At 41.0% G+C, this 25,895-nt stretch overlaps 1 protein-coding gene across 1 annotated transcript; it reads left to right on the top strand.

Annotated features, from left to right (window-relative positions):
• The first annotated feature begins 1,021 nt into the window (after positions 1-1,021).
• hhat (hedgehog acyltransferase) lies at positions 1,022-25,842 on the top strand. The gene is made up of 12 exons (XM_030786433.1): positions 1,022-1,065; positions 2,261-2,390; positions 4,936-5,003; positions 5,249-5,362; positions 5,564-5,758; positions 7,509-7,760; positions 8,344-8,506; positions 8,763-8,913; positions 12,946-12,981; positions 18,920-19,121; positions 19,760-19,904; positions 25,635-25,842. The coding sequence occupies exons 2-12, from the start codon at positions 2,285-2,287 to the stop codon at positions 25,709-25,711; spliced, it is 1,509 nt and encodes a 502-aa protein (XP_030642293.1). The 5' UTR covers positions 1,022-1,065; positions 2,261-2,284; the 3' UTR covers positions 25,712-25,842.
• Positions 25,843-25,895: the final 53 nt, after the last annotated feature.

The following is a 25,895-nucleotide window of genomic DNA, read 5'->3' as shown; positions in this document are numbered from 1 at the left end:
ACCGCCACGAAGTTTATTTAACTTTTAGGACATTCTTGCTCCCGCCCCTTCTCTTAATGCCGTGCTCGTATAAGGTTTCCCCCAGCCGACTGTGATTGGTCAGAAATTCAATAACCCTTAAAATCCGTTTGCTTCCTCGAAAGCAACTTCACAACGCCATTTACAATATGAAGGAAAGAACTAATGCTGTTTTTATTTAGATTTTTAAATTGATATTTAAGTATTTTAGGCAAGCTGCTCTGATGGTGTTCAAACTGTTTTCGCAGTGATGATATTTATAATACTACTGCCATCAAATCCTTTGTCACACAGCGCCGTCTGCTGAGTTTAATCAGCATTACTGTGTGTGTTTATTTTTATGATGATCGTAGTTAATCTTTTAACTGCTGTTAAAGTTGCTGTTGTTGTTTTCAAGTTCTTCAAAGCTCTTTTCTCAAATCTCTCGTCTACAACTCTTATGGAACCTGTTCCTTTTAGCGCTGCCCAAAGGACCTCTCAGTTCTTTAGCGATTTTAATCGTCTATTCCTCATCTCCTACTCCACTCTCCGTTCCTGTCACCACTTATCACTATTCCCATTTTCCTTATGTCATATGTCCCCCTTCTATGATCAGTACATAAACCCAGTGCAATCCTATGGCAGATCTCTCTCTCTCTCTCTCTCTGTCTGTCTGTGTGTATATGTGTGCGCCCGCGCTTGTATTATTATCAAGAATTATCCAGAAACACATTTGATTTATTACATCTTCATGCCTATGTGTCTGTATGCGCTCGTGCGTGTGTATGTGCGTAATGAGTGGATATATTGACACGCTGAATCAGGGTTCCTTCTGTCATGTCTTCTCATTTTAAGTCCTGTCAGGCTTTCTTCTGTCAAACCCTGATCAGCATCAGATGGAATTACAGCACACCTCAATTCCAGCCTCAGACAACCTAACAGGAACAGACTATCCACCAATGGAAATATTGGGCGGAGTTTTACTGAGCAAACAGTCCATTCACTGAGGAGCCGTGCAGAAAAAGCGGAAACAGCGGAGACCACTTAGCATGTCCAAAATCTGTGAGTGTAAGTATAAGACTTGATTAGCGAAGGTAATGGCATTTCCCCCATGTTTTCAACAATTTTTGTGTCTCCAGAATTAATGTGACACGGTCCTGTTCTATGTGTATTTAAAGAGGTTCAGTCTACTTTGTGTGTATTTTATAAGCCTTCAGTTAGCATTGGTTTCCACTTTCTATCACAACTAACGGCAGTTGTTAAGTCTTTCATTTGTCGGTCAGTCCGACAATGCCATATATGCTACCGAGAATTATTAAAAATCATTAGGAAACTTTCATGTCATTCTCTCTTAAATGGTTCCAGTAGAGAAGTGCTTAATTTAGTCTTCCTATACGTAACCAGGCGGTTTCCCAAGAGCATCTCACTGAGAATTTCAGAATGGTGTATACTGCGGTCAAGTTGCAGGGCATAAGCACTTTCACAACCCTAAATTGTTGGCTACACATGAGGGTAAAGTGGTGCAAAGAGCACCGGCAGTGGGCCGCTAGAACATATAGTCTTATGACTCATTCTTCGCCTTTTTCTTAACAGTCAGAAAACTGTATCAATGGTACATGTCAAAAGAGACCTACATGCCGGGTGCTGGTTCTCTACGGTGAAGGGTTCTGGCAGTTTTTTGTTGTGGGAGGTACATTCTCCCAGCATGGCTTAGGTCCACTCCACCCCTGAGAAGCTGAGATAAACTGTGTATTTATTTCCACTGTAGAGCACAGCAAATGATGGAGTTTTGTAGAAGAATGATTCCATGTCAGTTTGGTACAGACCCAGACATTTGTGGAACATATACCAAGGTGGACTGAATCTACTCTGATAGCTTGTGGTAACCCAGTTACCTATTAAAACATGTTCTCATTTTTTTAATCTGGGCAGTAAGCTGTACTTAATAATTCCTCTTATGGTCTAGTTAATGAAAAGTTGTGCCATCCGAACCAGTGCTGGCACTGTACACAAACTTTCTGGATTTTTTTATTTCGAATGGAATCTAACATGTCTTGTACTTCATAAAGTAAATCTTCAGGTGTAATTCTTTCAGATCTTTAACCAGTGATATCAGCTGTTTTTTCCTCTGCCCACAAATCTTGGCATTCAAACAAGTACCTATAGATTGCATTGTAGTTACACAAAAACTAGGTAGGGTGAAATGCACAGTAATATTGATGTATGAAATTCAGTTGCTGTTATATGTTTTACCTCACTGCAGAATCACTAAGACCAGTATGTAACCATGGTGATGGCAGGGGTTTTGCCTCAGTGGGAGATGACTCTGTACTGGCTCCTCTCTTTTGGCTCACACCTCTACTCCTTCTACGAGCTTCATATTTTCTCTAAAGGTAAAAGAGACATCATCACAGTTGAGGTAGACTCTGGTTAAATGCTACAATGACATCATTTAGCAACTGTGTGTGTGTCAGTGCATGCGAGAACTTGCATTCCCTTTTGCGTTGGATCTGTTTCGATAGGTGTTTTGGTGAACACCTTCAAAGTTTGCTTGTCTTTTTCGTGGTGAGTAAATTGTGGATTTCTATGTGGCTGACTTTTTTCTAGGGGTGGTGTCAAAGAATGGAGAATGAACAAATAAAAGTTCTGTGCTAATACTGAAAGGGGACTGGCTGGTGGTTATGCTTGATGGGGATTGGCTGGTGCTACTGCTGGATGGGGATTGGCTGGTGTACTGTTAAAGCTGGATGCATTTGATTGTGTAGGAAATGGTACACTTCAGTATTTGTCATTACAGTTAGTGCATACACATCACATTTAGTAAGCCGTGTCTGTGGAGTACATGAAGTATGTGTTTCTAAGTTGACTTTAACATGTAGAGGACTGTCATTTACGCGTGACAGTGCCTTGTCTATCACTGCATACTGTAATGAAGTATGGTAAATAATATAATTTCAGAAGTAGCCCATGTGGAACCATCAGTTTAGTGTATACCAAAGATTAGCATAAGGATATGTGTATACTCTGAATCCTGTCCCCACAAAGTCCATGGAACAGAATTAAATATGGAGACAGTTATCCAGATGTTAGCCATGGTTACATGTAATAGGATTAAAAAAGTGTTAAAGGAGTTTTGTTATATGGTATTATTTTGTTTTGGTGATACAGGTCTTAAACAGTTTTTTTCTGCTCTTCACTTTTTACTTTTTTTATTTTGCTGTAGTTTGTTTCTTAGATTGACCACTAGATGGCACTCTTTCTGTATTGGTTTCTTGCTCTGCACATATGCTTGTGTGTATGTATGTGTGCATCTAGCATCTTGTTGTGAAGGCAGATTTCTGCTGCACCATGCAGGAAAGCCGTCTGTCAAGGTGATAAAAGGTTGGGAGAGAGAAGGAGAGAGAGAGGACAAAACAAAAACAGGTTGTCCCTGCATTGCAGAGTACAGTGGCAGGTGTGTGTGTGTGTGTGTATGTGTGTGATGGGCAGAGGGTGAGCTGTGGATTTCCCTGTGTTTAGTCTGCAGAGACACTTCTACCTCTGGAGTTGAATAGGAGCACAGCCAGACACACTCAGCAGCACTACCCAAAAACACAGCAGCACTACCCAAACACACAGACACACTCAGCAGGTCCACCTCAACACACAGACACACTCAGCAGGTCCACCTTAACACACAGACACACACAGCAGGTCTACCCAAACACACAGACACACTCAGCAGGTCTACCCAAACACGCAGACACACACAGCAGGTCTACCGAAACACACAGACACACACAGCAGGTCCACCTCAACACACAGACACACACAGCAGGTCTACCCAAACACACAGACACACTCAGCAGGTCTACTCAAACACACAGACACACACAGCAGGTCTACCCAAACACACAGACACACTCAGCAGGTCTACCCAAACACGCAGACACACACAGCAGGTCTACCCAAACACACAGACACACTCAGCAGGTCTACCCAAACACACAGACACACCCACCAGGTCCACCTTAACACACAGACACACACAGCAGGTCTGCCCCAAAACACAGACACGCTCAGCAGGTCTACCCAAACACACAGACACACCCACCAGGTCCACCTTAACACACAGACACACACAGCAGGTCTGCCCCAAAACACAGACACGCTCAGCAGGTCTACCCCAACACACAGATACACCCACCATGTCCACCTCAACACACAGATACACCCACCAGGTCCACTTTAACACACAGACACACACAGCAGGTCTACAGACACACACAAGCGAACAATAGGTCTCCACACACACAAACAAACAGTAGGTCTTGCCTTAATCACAGACAGAAACACACAAACAGAGACACACTCTGCAGTTCTACACACACACACAAATGAACAGCAGGTCTACCCTTAATCACAGACAGAAACACAAAGAGAGAGACAGATACAGCAGGTCTACACAGACACCTGTGTAGCTCTGCTCTCATTCATTCCCACAGGAGTCAGGACAAAGAAGCCACTCACTGTCGGTCTTTAAGATGTAACAGATGTAAAGCTGTGTTAGCTTTATATTGTTAGCATGCAACAACGGGGAGCATTTTTAGCAAATATTGCTCTGCTGAAATAAGATATCACAAAAATTACATCACCAGTTTAAATAGGAGGCGATTGTCTGCAAGAACTTCTCCTTTGTACTAACACAAGTGTGAAGCTGTACTGTAAGTGTGTTTCAACTCTGTGCTTCAACACAAGTTGAAAGAGATGTCAGATACTAGCTGCGTAACGGATCCAGTTTATTGGGTTCAACGGTTTTCAGCGGAGGGTGAGACTGTGTGATCTGTGTGTTTTCTCCGTTGTGAGTGTGAAGTCATTTCTTGCATCTGGCCGTGAGGGTAAGCTCAGTTCCTGAGTCTCTGTGTGAGTATGAGGTGATTTCCTGTGTTTGATCATCAGGACATGAAGCCAGCCTTGGCAGAGAGGTAGACCTGGAGAGAGGATTTCTCATCTGGGGCTTCAAGAAGGTCAGAAACCAGCACAACAATCATCCCAAACACTCTCATCACTCACGCTAATTACATACACATCTTAACATACACTCATCACACACTCACACTATAAAAGGAAACTCATCTCATAAATCTTCATTTATTCAAAAGGTGGCTGTGAATGTTTGTGTGTACATTTGTGTGTGTGTGTGGGGGGGGGGGTGGATTTTAAAATTTGTGTCTTTATTTGTGTTTACACATAATTGTGTGTGTTTTCTCAGGATCCCACAGACTTTGAGTGGAGTTTCTGGAGTGAGTGGGCACGGCACTCTCTGCTCTGGTCCCTGATTGGCCATGCTGTGGTGTCCAGGCTGGCTGCTCTCTTTCTGCCTCAGGTCTGTCTGTGATGAACAGTCAGAGCCCTGTTTATGTGCCTGTGTGTGTGTATGTTTGTGTTAGATATATTGCTCTGTGTGTACATGTGATTTATTGCACGTTGATTTGAACTGCATTTGATATTTGTATTGCATTGTAGTCTTTCCTCTGCTGTTCTCACTGTGTAAATGTGCCTGTGTGGGTGTGTGTCTGTGTTGTAGTTCCGAGTGGCCATTCTTACACTGTATGGCTTTCTGTTGGCCTGTTGTCTCTTGGGCCTGAAGGGTGTGGCTGTTATGATGCTCCATCTAAGCATTTCATTGGCTGTTGCTCAGCTACACAGCCCCACCCTGTCCTGGAGCTGTGCTTTACTGCTGCTCTCCACCCTCCACATCAGCAGCCTGCAGGACATACAGGTGAGTTACACTACCCCACCTACATCTGTATTACCCTATCTACATTTATTACATCTATGTTACACAACTACATTCCTTACATCTGTATTACCCCAGTCTGCATATATTACATTTTTATCACCATCTCCATTTGTTACATCTACCCTATCCTTCTACATGCATTACATCTACATTACACCATCTGCATTTACTATATCTGTATTATGCAATCTACATATACTACATCTATATTACCATCTCCATTTCTTACATGTACATTACCGCTTCTACATGCATTACATCTACATAACCCTATCTGCCTTCATTGCAACTGCAGTATCTGATTTGTATTACTTACATGTGCAATATCCCATCTTGACACATTCTGTACATGCATTTAAAATGTATAAATATTACTCCATCTACACTCACTGTAAATATTGTGAGCACACACATTCTCTCTCTCTTTCTCTCTCTCTCTCTCTCTCTCATTCTCTCTCTCTCTCTCTCTCTCTCTCTCTCATTCTCTCTCTCTCTCTCTCTCTCTCCCCCCACACTCCCTGTCTGCAGTGTTCTGCAGATGGAATGTTGATTTTACTGACATTGTCTGCAGCAGAAATTCCATCTTTGTCTGTTTCTCTCTGTCTCTCACTGTGTCTTTATCCTGACTGTAGCCCAGCTGATTATCACTTTATGTCTGTTGAGAGTTCAAATGGCTGTTTGATCCTATAAAGCTTTGTGTGTTCGTGTTTGTGTTTTTGTTTGTGTTTCCTTGACTATGTGACCACTCTGTCAGGGTTTATTTTGTCCTCTCTGCTTTGTTCCCTGTGTAAGTCTCAGATAAGTGTAAAGACAAACTTCTTTGCATTGAAGGATGTGTTGTCTTTGTTTTAATCTACGTTTGGAGGTTATCTTTCCTCTTGTGACAGATGCTTATCTGCTCTCTCATTTTAAAACAGTGGTGTGTTCACCCACTCTCTGATCACTCTACTGATTGACAACTGATAGACATGCCTCCCAAACACAGGCTGTGGAAAGTGTTACAATGTTTTCCTGTTCACCGACCAATCATTCACAAGTTGAATGGAGTGTTTGTTGCTTTGTCGTACCTTAACGCACCAAACAAAGAAAACACAATTCATTTTAATTACCTGAGTCATTCATTTATCTGATGTTCTTGTTCAGAGTCACTTACAGCTATCAACTTTCAATCAGAGGTCCAGAGCATCAGATCAGTGAAGGTTTTACTGTCTTTGACCATTTGTAACTTTGTGGTTGGCTAATATGTGAATTTGTCTTTGTGTTTTGAGATTTAGGGTGCTTTTAAATAGATATGACATTTTTCTGAATTGTGTTGCAAATGGATTTCAAGACTGAAATATACTGAACTGTGAAGAAGCATGCATATTTTTAATGTTTAAAGACCATGTTGTCCAGTGTTTGATGTTTTAGCTGTTATCCTGTGCCTGTTAAATATTTTCAGCTGTTGCCCATGTCTCTCTGTTTGATGTTTTTTAACTGTGGTCCTGTCTCTCTGTTTGATGTTTTTTAGCTGTGGTCCTGTCTTTCTGTCTCTGATACCGTCGGCTGTTGTCCAGTCATTGTCTGTTTCCTGTTTGGTTTGCTTTGTGCTGTGATGTTTCCAACCTGGGTCCACCAATGTCTTTGTGGGCGAGAGCTCAGTGGAAAAAAAGAAAGTTTAATGAATCATAAACTGATGTTAAGTGAAGGTTAAAGAAAAAGAAAATAAAATATTTTCTTTTCTTTTCAGCGTAGTTGGTACAAGACAGAGGAGCAGTACTTTCTGTTGCTCTTCAGTATTGCTGTCTGTGCTCTGCGCTGCATAAGCTTCAGTCTGGAGTACCACTGGCAGTTTGCTCAAACTGGAGGATCAGATCAGCTCTGTTACACTCCGAAAGCCAGAAAACTTCAGTTCCAACTGTATAACCTCACATCCTACTGTTTCTACCACCCACTGTTCTACAATGGTCCAGTCATCACCTACAAAGACTTCAGCCAACAAGTGAGGACACGCACACGCACACACACACACACACACACACACACACACATTCCTAAAATACACTCCTCGAGACATGTTAAACTCATAGTTTAATAAGTGCCCTTATATATCAGTGTTTAATCAGCTGGTTAAAGGTAGGTAAATCTCCTTGGTTGGAGTACCCAAAGCTTTGGTAGGGCCATATGATGTCTACTTTTTTATTCTCTTTTATTCTTTTTGGATTTCTTGGAAGATTCTGATTTCTGGTTTCTTGGTTTCTTCTATGTGCATTGAGTTATGATGATTCATGTGCAAAATTTGTTAAAATATTAAATTAATGAAGTATTAGCAAATACTGTTTATGTGCCTGTCAATTACTATAGCCTAGCAAAGCATTTAAATTAAGTTTCATGTTCACAAGTGTTTGTGTATGTTTGTTTTAGGCATTCAAATGGAAGGAATTGTTTTTGATATTGATTTCTCTTTTCTTCTCTTCTCTTCTCTTCTCTTCTCTTCTCTTCTCTTCTCTTCTCTTCTCTTCTCTTCTCTTCTCTTCTCTCCTCTCTTGTAAATATATGATATGTTATCCCCCCTCCCCCCGCAGATCTACAGGCCAGTGCTTAAGTTGGATGCTGTATGTGTGTTGGGTAGTGTAGTACGTGTGATTCTGTGGTGGTGCATAGCAGAAGCTATGATTCATTTCATGTATATGCATGCCATCCAGAGCAATGAGACCTACTTGGAGATCCTTCCACCCTGGGCACTGGGTAAGTGTGAGTGAACCACATGTGACCCCTGCTCCTGTTTGGGGCACATTTATGTCTGTGTTTGTGTGCTGTGTTTCTTCACTTACACACACCATGATGATATGAACCAGAGTCTTTGGTGTGTTGTGTGTTTGCATGTCTGTTCTGAGCTGGGTACTTTTAAACATACAGAAGATAATAATGAGAGAGATGTTGTCTTTCTTTCTCCCTTTCTCTTTCTCTCTCTCTCTCTCTCTATCTCTCTCTGTCTCTGTAGGTGGTTTGGCTCTAGCTTTGGTGCAGTTCTTTTATGTGAAGTATTTGGTCTTGTTCGGTGCTCCGGCGTTGGTGGTACGACTCGACGGTTTGAACCCTCCCAGAATGCCTCGCTGTGTCAGCGTAATGCACAGTTTCACTGGGATGTGGAGGTGAGACACATGCTTGTGCGCATGCACGCACTCACACACACTCACACTCCTCAGACATAGACAGGGAAGGACTGTTGTTTATTGAGAACTGGTACTCACAGGGAGATGTGAGGCAATGCTGAGAGATTTCTCATATCATGTTTTTTTATGTAAATATATCTTCCCAGCTGCAGGGAAGTCAGACAAACTGTCCATTGTTTTCACGGTCATGCCCTCAAACAACAGAAATATCTACACACTCCCTACCTTCAGCAGAAAGACACAGAACAAAATACTGATGAATTCATAACAGACCAACTGTTAAGGTTCAGAGTCTGTGTTAGGTGAATACACGGTTTTATAACAAGTCAGCCTGTACGAATTTATCACTGTAAAACACCAGCAGAACCTCCTTTGGACTGCAGAGGGCAGAACAGCCAAACATTCTGCCCACAAAAAGAGAACAGGGATAATCACAGAGGGTATACACACAACACACCCACATGATTAGAACATGCACTTACAGTCACATGGGAAAAAAACACATTCACTAACATAATTACACACCCAACCAAGACAGATACACCTAGTCATTCATATATACCTGGGCCTAAGAGCAGCATACAAAATTCACATCAATGTTAGTGATCTGTCATAGAGATGTGAATAGGACAATGCAGCTTTTCCATTGTGTTGACCTACTCTATTAATGCCGCAAATGAATGCTTTATATATCTGCTCTGCATTAGTACTATATACAGTCTCAACATCATAGCAGAGTGATTTGATTATTGGCTGTCACGTGTCTTTGAGCGCTCTCTCTGGTATTGACCAGTTTCATCTTGCTCGTATTCCTGAGAGAAAAGTCGTTCATGAATTATGGATTGCTCTGGCCTGCTTGCTTGTCAACTTTATTATCACACTCCTTTTTGGATAATTTATAAAAGAAAAAATGAAATGACAATCTGTTTTCCAAAGAGTTTTGTGATTGATTGCCTGTATGTGTGTGTATGAGTGTGACAGTGAGAGCCTTTGGTAAATTAGCATAGACAGTTTAACACACAGTGTTTTATTGGTTCAGCAGATTGAGGTTGGTCCACTAATCTGAAAGGCTTTTCATTTAGCCAGCAGCCATACTGCTGAGTCTGCCCCATAACCATCATGAGTAACACACACACGCGCACAAACACACACACACACACACACACACACACACATGCACATACACACACACTTAAACACACAGGCTCAGGCTAACTGCAGACAATCCAATTCACACACAAAAGAAAAAAAAACATCCACAACACCCTGCCATCTTTAGCAGTAAATCATTTATTTCACCACAAACATCAGTTGGTTTATTGTGAGTGTCAGAAATTAATAATTTAAAAGGAAGGTATCTCCTGGCAATCATTATAAGTTGAGCAAAACAAAGGGGAAATGTTATTGATACTGCAAAGTATTATTGATTGGTTGTACCACTGTAGTATTTTCAGTTTTCTGGGCTTGTACAGTGAGATTTAGTTTGGGGGTTGATGAATCAAATCATTTAGTTAAGTCTCTGTGTACTTCATAAACATAGTGTGTCTCCACCTCTTCACGAGCCGTCTGGAATGACTCACGACTGAATCAGACCTGAGGAACAGTAGTTAGATGAACTACATGTAGCATTTAAGCAAGTCTTAGAGTCAATGTGTGAGTCTTATTGGGTGTTAGAGACAGTAGGGCAGAGGTTTACTGAATATTACAAGAAGTAGTGTAGTGAATTTCAGAGGCAGCAGTTTTGTACTAGGTGTCACTATGGAGAATTAGACCACTATTGGACACCTTCAATTAATTTAGGGGCTCTTTTATTCAGTCCTTTGGCTTTACAATTTCATTTTTATTACAAATCCAATGCTAGATAAATTGGATTTCTCCTAAATGGAGCCTAAACGCAAAATTCATTAGCCAACACAAAATTTGTGTCTGCTGTTAAAGTCTCCGGGAGCCCCAAGGGTAATCAGTCGCCTCTACGGACAAGAAAACATATGTGCTTTAAAATCTCTCATATGCTTTTCCCGCTGCAGCCGCTGGACGGATTGATGTGTCTGTCCGTCTGTGAATGCTGTAATTAGACCAAAGGGACAAATTTTCTTCCTCCACAGTTTTCTGTTTTATTTTTTTTCTTCATTAAAATATGCTGGATTTGTGTGTTTGTGTGTGTGCGCGCGCGTGTGCATGTGTGTTTGTGTGTGTGTGTGTGTATGTATAATTGTTTTTGCTAAGTGAGGAGGACATTTTTTCTGAAAGAACACTGAACCTTGTGAAACTGGGGTCAACATTATAGTTCCCACTCCTAAAAAATGACGTAGGTGCTTTCTGATAAGACACTCTTATTGGTGATGTAAACTGTGCGAATATTTTCAGGTGGGATTAGAGTTAAGATTAGCGATTATTTTAGGATTAGGATGTTATTCTTTACTTTTGTCATAATGGAAATCAATGGAGGGTCCCAAGTATTTAGCATACAGAGTATGTGTGTGTGTGTTTTGTGTGTATAGAGTCTCTACCTCTTGCTGAGAGTCTGTTGTTTGTTTTGTGTTTACATATCTGTCCCAGGTTCAGCTTCATCCCATTGAATGCGTGTTTGAAGTCCGGAGATGTCAACATTCCTCCGCCCTCCTTTGTACACACACTTCTCATAAACACACAGGCTCTCAGACCTGCACTGGAGTTTTACAGAGAACAGACTGCTCCGACAACAGAATGACTCTCCCTCCCATAAATGAGATACTCTGTACTTTAAGTTTCCGTAGCTTAAACCGTTCCATCAAACATTAGCCACATACCCACTGCTTAAAGCAGTAACCTTAACCTGGCAGTTACACCATACCAAACATTAACCCCATCTCCCCTGTAGATCAGATCAGATCAGATCAGCCTGCACAAGGTCTCCCCACTTGTTTTGTTCAGGTTCTGATTTACAGATGTAAGGCTGAATTGGACTTACGTCAGTAGGTTTTCATGCCAACGGAGTCACTAGGGATGAAATGGCCGTTTTAGGGTTTTCTCTGCCTCTTGTTAATGGCAGCTTTCCATGAGTCGATGAGATGATTCCTGTGGCAATGGTTTTAGTTTACAGACACAGTTTTCACAGTATCACTCACTCACACACACACACACACACACACACACACACACTTTATTTCCTTCATTTTCCATACTCCTTAAATGAATGCATCTGCCAGTCTGAAATCAGTGTCATTGTGAGTGAATATGTTGTTTTTTTTAATCACCTCACAGCTTCACTGCCTTATGGTCATAGAGATCCTCTCTCTCTCGTTTTCTCTCCCTGTCTCTCTCTCTCTCTCTCTCTCTCTCTCTCTCTCTCTCTCTCTCTCTCCCCCTCCCCCTCTCCCTACGTCTTTCTCTCTCTCTCTAATCCTTCTTTTAGAAACGAGCGTATGGACCCATTTTGAACTAGATGTTCATACAAAGCGTGATCCTGATCCTATCTACCTTAAGTCTATGGATAATGAAATTTTTGTCGTTTGTAAGTGTTTTAGCGAAAGCTACAGTAGCTAAGAGCCAAGAGAACACTCTTCAGAGAACCCCCTCTCTCCAGCTTTACAGAGGCATTAATGTTGACACGGACCTGTGGTTATTAGATTATCTTTGATGATATTTAACAGCTGGGGCTGCACAGATATAGGACCATTATGACTCTCATTCCCCCATGCTACCTGTTTATTGACCACTCTGTCATTGTGCGTATGCTCTTACACCTGGGAGTGTGTTAGAGTCTGATGGGGGGCATGTGTGTACTTTTGACGTAAGTGTACTTTGTGAGTGTGTGTGTATTGGTTGGTCTGGCTTTGTTTTGAGAACGTACTGTGTCGTGTGTTTCAGCTACGTACCATCGACAATATGGAAATGATCATGAGAATTATCTCCACAAGACTTTGAACCTATGCAAGGGGTTAAATGCTTTAAATGGGCCCTTTTCTGTGTGAAATCATTGGGATTCATTCCCCATCGTTATCACTCTCATTATGTTTCTCTTTCTTTCAGACACTTTGACGTGGGGCTGTACCGCTGGCTCATCAGGTACTGCACTTTTCTCTTGTCTCTAGATGTGTCTCTAAACCCACGCACATTAATATATGTGAGAGTGTGTGTGTGTGTGTGTGTGTGCGTGTGTGTGCGCGCGTGTGGCGCGCGCATGTGCTCCATCAGATTAATGGCACTAATGCTCTGAATCAACTACTGCTCTGTAATTTGAGCAATTCTCTTGTCATAGCATAACCCCTGTGGTGTTTATTGGCAAATGTGACATTTATCTAACACACACACACACACACACACACTCACTCACACACACACACACACACACGCACACACACACACACACACACTCACACACACAGAACATAGGTCTGCGTTTAAGTGACCTTTCTTTCAATGGTAGTCTGTGCTTTTATGAATATAAGACAGTAATTATAGCTTTGATGTGGATGGGAAAGATCGGTTGTAATCACCATAGCAGCGTTGTTGTCATTTTAAAGACAATTACTGATGCATGCGCTAAAAAAAAACAAAACAAGAAAACTATACTGAAGATTAGACTGAATATCAGTTTTGCCCCATAAAAACATGGCTCATTTGAAGCTGAAAGGCTCTTTTCATGCCTGTTTTGGATTGTCCGTTTGCTCAAGACTCCGCGGCATGTGGCATCCACGATAAGGATGACTGTGTGAGGCTAGCAGTGGTCTTTCCTTGGTATCATCAACCTTCACTGAACTCCTACAAGTGAAACTGATTTTAGCAGTTGATTTCTGGTGGTGAAGGTAAATTAGCTTGATGCATGATCCGGAATGCAGTTGGTTTGATATTAATCTCACTCAGTGTAGTCTCAGTCCTCATTTCAGGGGGTGTGTATGCTTATGCACCCAATGTGTTTTAATCTTCTGTTTTCAATCCTTTGTCAAAAATAAGGTCGCCTCTTGTATGTACCGTGTGTTTGCAGCTGACTGATGTCTAGAGTACAGTAAAAACACTTTTAATGGGTTTTCTTTTCAGTTCTCAATGCAGCAAAACTCATTCTTTTGAAAGAATTGTCTAATTCTGTAGAAATGCAAAAATGTTGTTACTGTAGACAGTTGAATAGATGAATCTCTGTAGAGCTGTTTCTGTGACTGAATGGGACGGAGTTCATATCGTGAGCGAGATGTATATGATGATGATGGGCATTCACATCCCACCCCAACCACACACACACACACACACACACACACACACAAACACACACACACACCCTTGTCGAACCATGTCAAGCCCTGTCAAACCTCTGTTCTCCATGGTGCATTTTCGAACATGAGCGATTCATATTGTAATGACTTAACATAATGCCTGGAGTGCTCCTGGGTGCATATTCAGTGAGGCTCCGCTTCTGGGCTCTGGGTATTATTGTGTTGCGCTATATTGGGCCCTGCCGAGAATGGGATCTCTACAGACAAAAGATGTTTGATCAGTGGTATGCATCTGCATTAATTGATCATGATGAGGGCGGAGGCTCACACTGTGATGCAGGTGAAACGTTTGCTTTTGTTATGCTGGAAGACTGCCCATCCGTGTAAATATGCATCATTCAGAATGAATGGGCTTTATCTGAGCTCGCTCCTGTCTCATGCTGATCATTTCTTTTAACGATATATCTACTTATTTATTTATTATTCATTTTGATCAATTCATAATTTTTACTTTCGTGCCGTATTTGCAGCAGTTGTTTGTCCATTTAGTGGCTGATTGATTATTGACTGACTGGTGGAACTGACTGATTGAATGCTGTAATCCCTCCTGTAGTCGTGTTTACTCTGCTTAGACTGATTCAAATAGGGAGAGAGAACATAAAATAGTTGAGAGTGACAGTCTGTGTTGGAATGGATTGAATGCAGCAGTGTGATGTATAGAGATATAGAGAAAAACAGACACGTTTAAAAGGAATGGAGCAGGCAAGCCTCTGATTGCTCAATCACTGTGGACTCAAAAGAGTTAGAGAGAGAGAGACTGTCGTTATGCTCACATGTCCTCTTGAATCTAAATCATCTTTGTCTCATCCAAATGCAGTTCTGTTCATCCTCCACCTTCTCCTGTCTTGCTCTCTCTCTCTCTCCTTCTCCCTGCTCCTTAAATGTGTTCTGAGTGTGTGTCGGCAGGTGAAGATGATCAGTGTAATGGAGGTGTATTGCGTAAGGTCTTAGAAGAGGCCTTGATACTGTTTTAAATGTGCTGTAATTAAGTGTTGAATGGCTGAGTTTGGATTGTGAGGATCTTAGAGTCTCTACTCCCCCTCAAAACACACACACACACACACACACCACCCCCTTCCAGTGACTCACAGCAATTGTGGCAGTATTACCTAGTGCATTGTAAATGAACTTCCTCCCAAATCTCTGTAATGTTCATTATATTTATATTAAACGCTAAAACCACTTACGTTAGTTAATTTCTGTCGCTTTGTATCGATTAACCCCAGCATTGCTCCAGTCACTAATGAGAGAGAACACTATTTTTGATTGTTCTCATAACTGCATATCCTTTTAAAAGTGTTACTTTTATAAGCGTGGATTACACAAAGCATTCCATTTTTTCATATGGTCTAAAACTTCACTCAGCGCTAATGTAAACCCAAAGTCTTGGACGTGACCAACCAGTTTCAGATCAATAGTGACATCATTATCAGAGCTATTTGCTGGCGATATATAATGCTGGCCAGAGCTCTCCTGTCTCATTCCCTGGCTCATGGCTGGTTCCCAACCCTCCCTAGTATTTCAGCTGAATTACAAAAATATCTTTAAACAGAATTTCATATGAACCCACATCAGTTGGTATTCTCCCATGACTATTTGAAGCAATGGAATTAGTGTCTGATACAGTTTCTCTCTTTAATGAGGAATGGATTTATTGGATGTGTGTGTGGGTAAGGGAGGGAGGGGTTTCTTCAGTGTGGTGAGTGTATGTCTGTGAGACGTACGCTCCAGCGTTGAGCTGAGAGTTTTTAGCTGACTACACAGAGTTCTGCTGTAAGCATCACACCTCCAATAATCCTTTCTAAAGCCTTACCTTAATACTACTTATTTAAACTGCTTCAAAATCTCTTTCATTCAACCCTCTCTGATTCTCTGTCTCTCTGTGCCGAATTATACAGCTTTAGAACTGAGTTTGAGTGTAAGGAAGGCAGCGTTGACCTTAGAAAAACATTAGGGTAACCTGTAATATCTGTGTTTTGCCTTCCCTCACACACACACTCACACACACACACTTAGGGAACATGGTACTAATGTAAGGAAACGACTCTTCAGAGTGAGGTAGATAAGCATCTGTGTCTCAGAGCACACTGATGCTCTGTTTGTTGTCTGTACATTGGAGGTCATGAAACATTGTGGACTGTCTGGAGAGGTCATGAAACATTGTGGGCTGTCTGGAGAGGTCATGAGAGCTAAGGGATGGGGGTAAGAGAGGCTGAGGGTTACTAAACGCTGCCCAGTGATGGTGGAGCTTGTGTGTGACTGAGTGTGATAGTGCACTTTGTTACAAAGCTCAGCTAATCTCCCTGCCTACTCCCTAAAGTCAGTTAGGGCTAGATATCTGCTCCTCTCGCAGGCTGATACAGGGCTTAGTTTCCTTATCTGTCTTAATCTGCTTGTTTGTGGAGTGTGACTGAAGGACAAGCCATGGTTAATAATCTTACCGTCAATAACCCCTGATCAATAGTCGAATCGATAAGCCTGATCAGTTACTACTTGGCTCAGTAACGCACATGCCATCAGACAGGAAAATAACCAAACCATTAGCGTCTGACTGATGAGAACTTTGGCCTATGATGTAATGTTATCTTGGAACAAATGCATGTATTCTTATTTATTTATCAATGTAGTCGATAGCCATCTGTTTAATTCATTTTCAGGTTTCATCGATGATTATCTCCCTGCATACCTGCACAGCTACAACAACAACAACAAAAACAACAACAATAATAATAATAATAATAATAATAATAATAATAATAATGATAATAATGACATCTGAAAAAGCTACTAAATACAGCTATAAATTAATAAAACTAAATGCTATAAAATAAAAAATGGAAAATTAGGATGAAAATACTACAAACACAAAACTACAACCAAATAATTTAAAGTAGTAGTAGTAGTTTTTCCCAATGCTTTTGCACCCCTGTACCCTTTGGCCCTATTCTCTATTATTCCTTTTCCACCACTATACTAGCCGATGTGGTAAAAGCCAGTTCACAGGTCCTGGATGTGTTTCCTTTGCCTCTGGCGTGGTTTTCTATGTAGCACCAGAAAATACATTTGGTCCCAGCTCAGCGGTGTGTGCTCAGTGAACATAACAGAATCCACTGGGTTAGAACCAGAGATAACAACACTGCAGTTGCTGAATGGTCAAAAGAGAGTCATTATACACAAATTGGCACACGTAGCAACTTGCTAAACATGTTAGCTTAATGTCTAAAGTGAAATGGAAGATGCAACTCCGAAGTTTTAAAGTTAATTACAAAGCAGCATTTGAAAACAGAACACAAGTTTATGTCAAAGGAAGAGAAGCCAGCGCTTTAGATTAGCTAGCTCGTTATATGACATCAGCAGCAGTCACCTAAAGTGCAAATGTAAAGAGAAAATAGGAACACATAAAGGGAATCATCAGAGCTTAGTGCAGACAGACCCAGACACAAATACCTCCGCAGTCAGTGGTCTACACCCCTACACTGCCTGGTCTGGCCCTGCACACCTGAGCTGTATAACAAGACACTCTACAGCCTTTTGTACTGTAACAACACTGGATCACCCTTATGTAATTACTATTCCCTAATACTCTTTACTTTAAGTCTTGTACTCCTCTAATCTCATTATGTCTTATCATGCCCTTGTATCCTGTTCTGTGTACCCAGTACTGGGAATTAACATAGGACGGTTTGTACAGCTGTGCTTCTTTTGGATTTTTGTTCTTGGTGATTTTCACTGATGTGATTTGTGTTTGTCTTTGCTAAGTGACTTTCCTTTTCCACTTTCTACAATGTGAACATCTTCATCGTCCCAATTTAAGTAAAAGCTTTAGTGAAGATTTACTGCCTCACACTGAGCAGAGTTCATGTACCTCTAAGATTTAAACAGGACGGGTTTTCAGATTGAAACGTAGAGGCCGAATAAGAATACCCTCTTTCATTTCTCTCCTACTTTGTCCCTTGCCCTACCTCTGTCTGTTTCAAGCAGTAACACACACACACACACACACACACACACACACACAATGCTAAAACCCCCACAGTCCTCCTAGCTTCATTAAAACAGATCTGTGTTCCCTCAGCCCTGAAATGGAAAAGCAGAGAGAGACAGAGAGAGAGGAGGAGATAGATGTGTGTTTAGATCAGTAATGTCTCTGCTGACTGTGGACACTCTGTTGCGGTAGAGAGAGTTTAATGACGGGTATTTATCAGTACACACATACCAAAAGATTTGCCATAAAACACCAGGATGTGTTGTACATTCCACTGTACAACGTAGTTAACAGAGATACTCTTATATTCACCTAGTGTACTCACACATATATCCCCTTTTCATATTTTGTGATGTAGAGTGTATGTACAGACGTGTTGCCAAAGACACAAATAAGTAACAGAAATAACTCAAACACAAATCTGTGAGTAGTCACTGGTGTAATTGTTTAGTGGTGCCTAACATCAAAAATGACTTGTCATTTTTACTGTCATGAAATGTCTCCGTCTTCCTCTGTCTTTTGCAACACGTGTACACTCATACACACACATGCACATAGACATCGGCATGCACACACGAACATACACACACACTCACATGCTTTCTCAGGCACACACGAACATACACACACACTCACATGCTTTCTCAGGCACACAGCAGATGTGTCTTTTTAATCTGTTTTGTGTTTTAAATTTTATTTATCTCTTTCTTTATTTATTTTTAATTTTGCATGTGTCTGTGTTTGTTTTCAGATACATCTACGTGCCAGTGGGAGGCTCTCGACATGGTGTGCTTCGTAAGGTCATTTCTACAGCGTTGGCGTTTGGATTTGTGTGTTTCTGGCATGGTTGCCATGACTACCTGCAGTGCTGGGCTGTGCTGAACTGGTTAGGGGTTTTACTGGAGAACGCAGTGACGACCGTGCTCTCCACTGCACCCCTCCACTCTGCCATAGTACGTCATGCTGTTTCTCAACAAAAATGTCCCCTAAAATAATATGCTTTATTCCATTAAACCACTGGGGTTATGTCGAAATTAACTTTGACATTTCTGGTATCCTGTGAAAATTTGCCTTTGGTCTCACAACACTATAAAATGAAAAAAAAAACCACTGTAAAAATAGTAAAGTGATACTGGCCATTAAATATCATAGCGTCACTAACTAAACTCCTCCACACCTATTTAATTTTTTAAAAAAATAACATGTTTTTATCTTAACTGCTTTTGAGCTGTCTCTACATTAGCAGCCTGTAAAAGTTTATGGACAGTTTAGAAAACATGCTCAAAACCGCCCTGTAGCAAAATATTGTTTGACTAATGTCTTTCAGTGTGAATTATCAAAAGTTTGTTCTTAACATGTTCTAAATATAATCTTTATCCTATGGAGGATTAAACATTTAAAAGAAATTAAGTGACTCTGTAATTACAGTTAGTTTTCCAAGCTGCAATTTCTCCTAATTTTCCTAAGGAAAAATGGGGATGACAAAAAAGAAATGTTCAAAAGATAAGATAAGATAAGATAAGAAAAGATAAGTTCATGTAAACATAGGCTCTATTATTCATTTGATATCATCCATTTCTTTCCTCCACAGGAGCGTTGGCTCTCTCCTGCCATGCAGAGGCGCTGTCTGGCTCTACTGTATGCTTTCTCCACAGCCGCACTCATACTGTCCAATCTAGTATTTCTCGGTGGTATCCACGTTGGCCGAATCTTTTGGAAGAGAGTCTTCATCCAAGGTTGGTCACCTGAAGCGCATCCACGCCAGTATACATACTCGTTAGGAACACACATCACTTTCACTCATGTTACATTTCAGCCGGAAATCTTGCTTTGGTTTCTCTGAGGTCTCAGTGACTTTTTCCTCATGGCTGTGGCCCCAGGCTTGTTCAGTGGGGCACTTCGATCTGGGATTCTGCACATGTGCTCAGTGGTGTCTACTGTAAAAATAGATGTACAAATACATACTGGATCGAATGTAATCCTTGTAGTTTAGTTATCGAGTGAAACACACGGGGATCAATCTATTTGTGCTTAAAATGAGGCATTTCACATCCATTTATGGGGCTTCTACACATAAAGCACACACCATCTAAACCAACATCCCTTTATGGGCCTCCCATAGGTACTGTGCTCATACCCACATCCCTATATGGGCTGCCACACATACTTACTACATGCTACACACTGTGTGTGTATGTATGTGTGTGTGTGTGTGTGTGTGTTTGTGTGTTAAATGGCTTAGGTCTGGTGTACACAGTGTCCCTTTGTATTTATTCCTCCCCTCACAAATTTGAACAGTACTTTTTTTTCCAGCAAACATGGTAAAATAGTACGAATTAAAGATGTGGAAATAATAAGTGTAAATAATAGATCTGAAATCAGAACAGACAGGTATTTTTTTCTAAATCTCAGACAGGAAAATCTGAAAACACTGATGCTGATCACAGTTTATACGGTCAAGATATTTATTTTACATTTCTGTAATTACTGACCGTTTATTCTACCTTAAGACCGTTTTTTTTTTTTTTTTTTTACATTCACCCATTCATGTGCAGTCGGGTATTCTCACAGGGGACCACCCTGGATATTACTTAGCCAAAGAGGAATAGATCCGCATCTTGATGTCACTAAAGGAGCACTGAGGTGGACAAAAGTAGTTTGAAATGTACCACAGGGAGAGGGATCCGTGCATGAGAACATGTGAAAGACAGCCAATTGGTCAGTTCACACAAATGAAAGTGGCTTGCGAGTCTGAGGTGACTCGCTCTCTCAAGAAAAACAAGAAACTAACTAGGGAGAGAATTAAAAAAAAAGCTTTGATGCACAAAAGTTTGTGAGAGGAATGGTATTTCCAGCATTAACTACACTTTTGTAACCCTTTGTGGCCAAAAATACAGTTGGCTATAGCTCCTATCTGGTATCTTAGTAACTGCAACATATTTCATGATGATGACGACTTCTGTTTCTATATGTTTTTGTAACAACCTTTTTCCTCATCATCTTCTTCTTCTTCTTCTTCTTCTTCTTCTTATTGTTAAAAGTAGTAGTAGTATTTGTTATTTGTCAAGACAATACAGCAAATTTAACCACAAAGATATCCATGTTAACTTATATTTAAATTGTAGACACCTAATCCAGATCAATTAGATTTATTTATTGTCCAATTATTTGATTTTAAAGTAACATTAAGTTGATTGTAACAGTAATCAATAAATTATATATATATATGTGTGTAATCAATAAATTTATATATATATAAATGTGTGTGTGTGTGTATACATACATAAACACATTTAGAGCCACAAATAATATTTTTAAAAAATCAATTGAGCAATAGGTGAAGGATGCCACTTTTTTTTTTACCACAATCCAATCTTGGAGGAGAGCTGTTAAGGGATTTTCATATATCGCATTACTCTCCCTTAATAAGGTGTCTGCCTTCAGCCTCGGGCGGCGTCCTCCAGGAGGAGAGTAAAAGATTCTCTGTGCTCCTCATGAATGAGCCTGGGAGATGCAAATCCTCATTAGTGCAGAGGAGAAGCTTGTGTATGTAAGTGTGTGGGGTTGTTGGCACGTAACCTTTTTAAAAGGAATTTGGATTGTACTGTACTTTATCCAAAACCCCCTAAGGATCTTTAAACCATCCTCCTTCCTATATTATGGTAGAAGGTTGGCATAACTACATAAAAAAAGAAGCCATATTGCATGAATTGAATCAAATCATCTATGAAGTTTACGCTTTTGCTTGTCATAAGAGGGTTTAACAAGTATTAGAGTACAGTAACATGGTGTGACATGGTCAGTTATCATTTCATATTTATTAGTAGGATATCTTACTCCAATTCATTTATGGGCAATTGTTAAGTTGAGAATAGTTCAGAAATTCTCCTGTCACTTTCACAAATTTACAAGTATCAACAGAGTTGAGAGACAGAGAGTAAGATTCAGACTACAGCACCAGAGTGGGCGTCTGAGATGGAGTTGGATCCCTGGACAGTCAGAGTTTGTGTGAGGAGGTTGTGTGAGATACCATAGAAGGTTGTGTGAGATACCATAGAAGGTTGTGTGAGATACCATAGAAGGCTGTGTAAGATACCATAGAAGGCTGTGTAAGAGATCAGAGGAGGCTGTATGAGATACCATAGGAGGCTGTGTAAGGTACCATAGCAGTCTGTGTGAGATACCACAGGAGGCTGTGTAAGGCACCATAGGGGGCCATGTGAGATACCACGAGACCATAGGACGTTGTGTGAGATAGCATAGGAGGTTGTGTAAGATACCATAGGAGGCTGTGTAAGGTACCATAGGAGCTTGTGTGAGATACCACAGGAGGCTGTGTGAGATACCATAGGCAGTTGTTTGAGATACCATAGGGGGTTGTGTGAGATACCACAGGATGATGTGTGAGATACCATAGGAGGTCGTGTGTGGTATTATAAGAGGCTGTGTGAGATACCATACAAAGCTGTGTAAGGTACCATAGGAGGTTGTATGAGATACCCTAGGAGGTCGTGTGAGATACCCTAGGAGGTCGTGTAAGGTACCATAGGAGGTGGTGTGAGATACCATGGGAGATGGTGTAAGATACCATAGGAGGCTGAATGAGATACTATAGAAAGTTGTATAAGGTACCATAGGGGGTTGTGTGAGATACCATAGGAGGCTGTGTAAGATGCCATAGGAGGCTGTATCAGATACCATAGGAGGTTGTGTAAGATGTTATAGGAGGTTGTGTGAGATACCATAGGAGACTGTGTGAGATACCATAGGAGACTGTGTGAGATGCCATAGGAGGTTGTATGAGATACCATAAGAGGTTACGTATGGTACCATTGGAGATTTGTGTAAGATACCACAGCCAGTTGAGGGGGCAGAGTTGGGGAACATTGGCAAGGTAGAAGGGATAGGTGAAGGCAGGAGAGGGTGTTTAGGAAGAAGTGGATGTGCTATGCCTGGAGAAACAAGTAATCAACTCCTCTGAGATGACTAGGTCTTACTGGCCTGTATCTTCTCAGAGGAAACTTGTGTCTACTTCATCCAAACAGGTGTCACCTGGTGCTCTGCCAAAGGTGTCCTTTTGGGGAATACATAGGATTGTAACCATATATTAGCCATTTCTTTGAAGTAAGTGAACAGTGCCTTACCTGGATATTTAGGATTCACGCTACAGTGAACAACAGTAAATTTAAATTCTAGTTGAAATTATGAACACAAGATATAGTGAAAGTGATCATTCAAGAAGTAATTGTGACTGTGTGTTTAAACACTGCGTCATACACTTCTGTAGGACAACTGTGCAGTATAGTTATTTTATTAATGCCATCTGTTACCTTGTCATTAAATAAAAAATTCCAGATCAGTAAATCAACATTTTGAGAGAACTTAAAGAACCAATCACCATGAACACTTCTGTAATGTAATGCTAGTTGCCATGGTGCCATTAACTATGGTCACCATGGAGCCATTAGCTATGATCACCATGGAGCCTTTAAAAGTGGTGCCAAAGAGAGAGTAGATACCCCAGCGTCTGTGACCGCACTGCTTTCACCTTCAAACGCTTCAGTGAAATTGTGTGTGTGTGTGTCTGTGTGTGTGTTGTTAGCCTGTGTTCATGCCTGATTGGTTACAGCATTATTGCTGTGGGAACTGTTGCCACTAGTTACTGTTTTATCGTAGCAGACTCATGAACATGTATGCACTTCTCCCTATCTCTAACCCACCCTTTCCTCTCTTTCTGTCCTATTCCCTCTTCCCCTCAGTCACTCTGCTTTTTTCTAGTTGTCCTTTCCTCCTTGCTTGTATAGGCACACACACACACACACACACACACACACACACACACACTCACACACACACACATTCGCAATTAATTAAAACTACACCATTGAGTGTTAGTACAGCTTCTTCTCTCTCTCTCTCTCTTTCTCTCTCTCACTCTCTCCCACCTTCTCTCCCCTTCTTTCCCTTCATCTCTCTCTCCCTCTCTGGGTAGTAAAGATACTGGGTGACATTTCGGTAGCGTCATGTTTCTGTCCATCAGATTTGTAGGAGGGCATTGGTGAAAATGTGAGGCAGTGAGTGTGAGGGTCAGGACAAACTTAAGTGGTTGCCGTCACGACAAAACACACAATAAGTGGGCGACTGAGATGCAGTGTCTACCTGAAGGACAATCAGTAAAACAGACGCTCTGTCTCTCTTTTTCTCTCTCTCTGGTTCTCTTTGCTCTTTCATCTTTTAGTCACTTCAGTTTTCTTGCTCTCTCTGTCTTCCCTCTCTCCTCTTTCTCTTTATTGGATGTCAAAATGACTGTGACGTGACAAGCGCGGTGTGCTTAATGAAGCCACTGGAGACTCTCTCTTTTCATGAACATACTCACGTTTATGCAGGCTGACGTTAGACAACAGGTAATTGCCAAAATAAAGGAAACGCCAGCCTAAAGTGCCATCCTGGGGTTTTTGGCCACCATGATCTTCTAGAACCCCAGAAAAAAAAGCATTTTGGCACACACTGGAAGACTAAGGAGGAATATTAGAAAGAGAGACAGAGAGAAAGAAGAAGTTTATGAATTACCGATTTGAAACTGTGTGTGTGTGTGAGAGAGAGAGAGAGAGAGATTACTGTGTTTACTGGAGAGTACATGTATAATAAGGACATGAATTCCCATTACAGTGAAGTGCTCTAAGATGGTGTGTGCAGATGGGCCAAATGAGCAGTGAGAGAAGCCCCATGCTGTTCCTCTGAATAATATTACATTATTTTGGGAGTTTTGGCACATGTTTGGTTTGACTGTGGGAGGTGTCAGTAAGTAAGACAAAACTAGTATTGTGGGATGTTTATGTAACATAATTAACTCAGATGTACATGCTTAAGAAATGAATCGCTGTCGGTGAAGTGTTTGTTCAAGTAGCATTTTTCCACTGAATTTGTGTGTGTGCATGTGTACGCGCGCGCGCGTGTGTGTGTGTGTGTGTGCGCGCATGCTATTATATCACAAATTGACATGTTCACAAAGACAGTGTGGAATCTTTTTGTACATTTGAGTATGCATTTAACTAGCTAGCTACTTCAACTCCTTTGGTACCTTTCCCAATTTTTACATTTACACGACACATACAGGTCTGGTATTCATGGGTAATAAAAAAAATTTTTAAAAAAAGGGTTATCAGTGACACAAGCTTTCTCATAATGGGAAATAGGGTCTTAAGGAAGTTCTGATTTTGGGGTAAGTTGTTCCATGAGCAGTATCATGACAGGAATCCTGAGAATCATTAATGTTTGTGTGAATGTAACTGTGGTCACCAAATGAGACATTAAAAAGTGACAAGGGAGCATTCTTTTTGAGACTTGCCTTTTTTCATCTCAATTATCACTTGGCGATGAAAATAGCAACTTGTTCTTGTGAAAAGTGTCCCATTAACTAAGTATCTCTCTCTCTCTGTCTCTCTCTCTCTCTCTTTCTCCCCTAGGCTGGGCGACTATTGCTGGTCCCATGGTTGTGTTCCTGTACTCTTTTGCTCAGGTTGGACTGGAATGGGACAGCTAACATCTGTTATATTAGGACACACACAGAAACATACATACACTAAAGCAAGCTCAGGAGTCTAACAAGACTGGGTGAGGATCAACACCCTGAAGGGACCACAGAGAGTCTCAAACACACACACACACACACACTTTTAGACTGAATTTGGATGTCTGAGCTGTTGTTGTAATATTTTGTGTGTGAG

The sequence above is a fragment of the Chanos chanos genome, chromosome 10 (assembly GCF_902362185.1).
Source record: "Chanos chanos chromosome 10, fChaCha1.1, whole genome shotgun sequence".
In the NCBI taxonomy this organism is placed as follows: Eukaryota; Metazoa; Chordata; class Actinopteri; order Gonorynchiformes; family Chanidae; genus Chanos; species Chanos chanos.
Note: the sequence above shows the minus strand (reverse complement) of the source record. Positions and strands in the feature narration are given on the sequence as shown.

Bases quoted from the DNA above. Each gene is read 5' to 3' on its own strand.
- hhat (XM_030786433.1), top strand. From the start codon at position 2,285: ATGGTGATGGCAGGGGTTTTGCCTCAGTGGGAGATGACTCTGTACTGG. The intron at 7,761-8,343 runs GTGAGGACACGC...CTCCCCCCGCAG, and splicing joins ACAAAGACTTCAGCCAACAA to ATCTACAGGCCAGTGCTTAA. The intron at 8,507-8,762 runs GTAAGTGTGAGT...CTGTCTCTGTAG, and splicing joins CCTTCCACCCTGGGCACTGG to GTGGTTTGGCTCTAGCTTTG.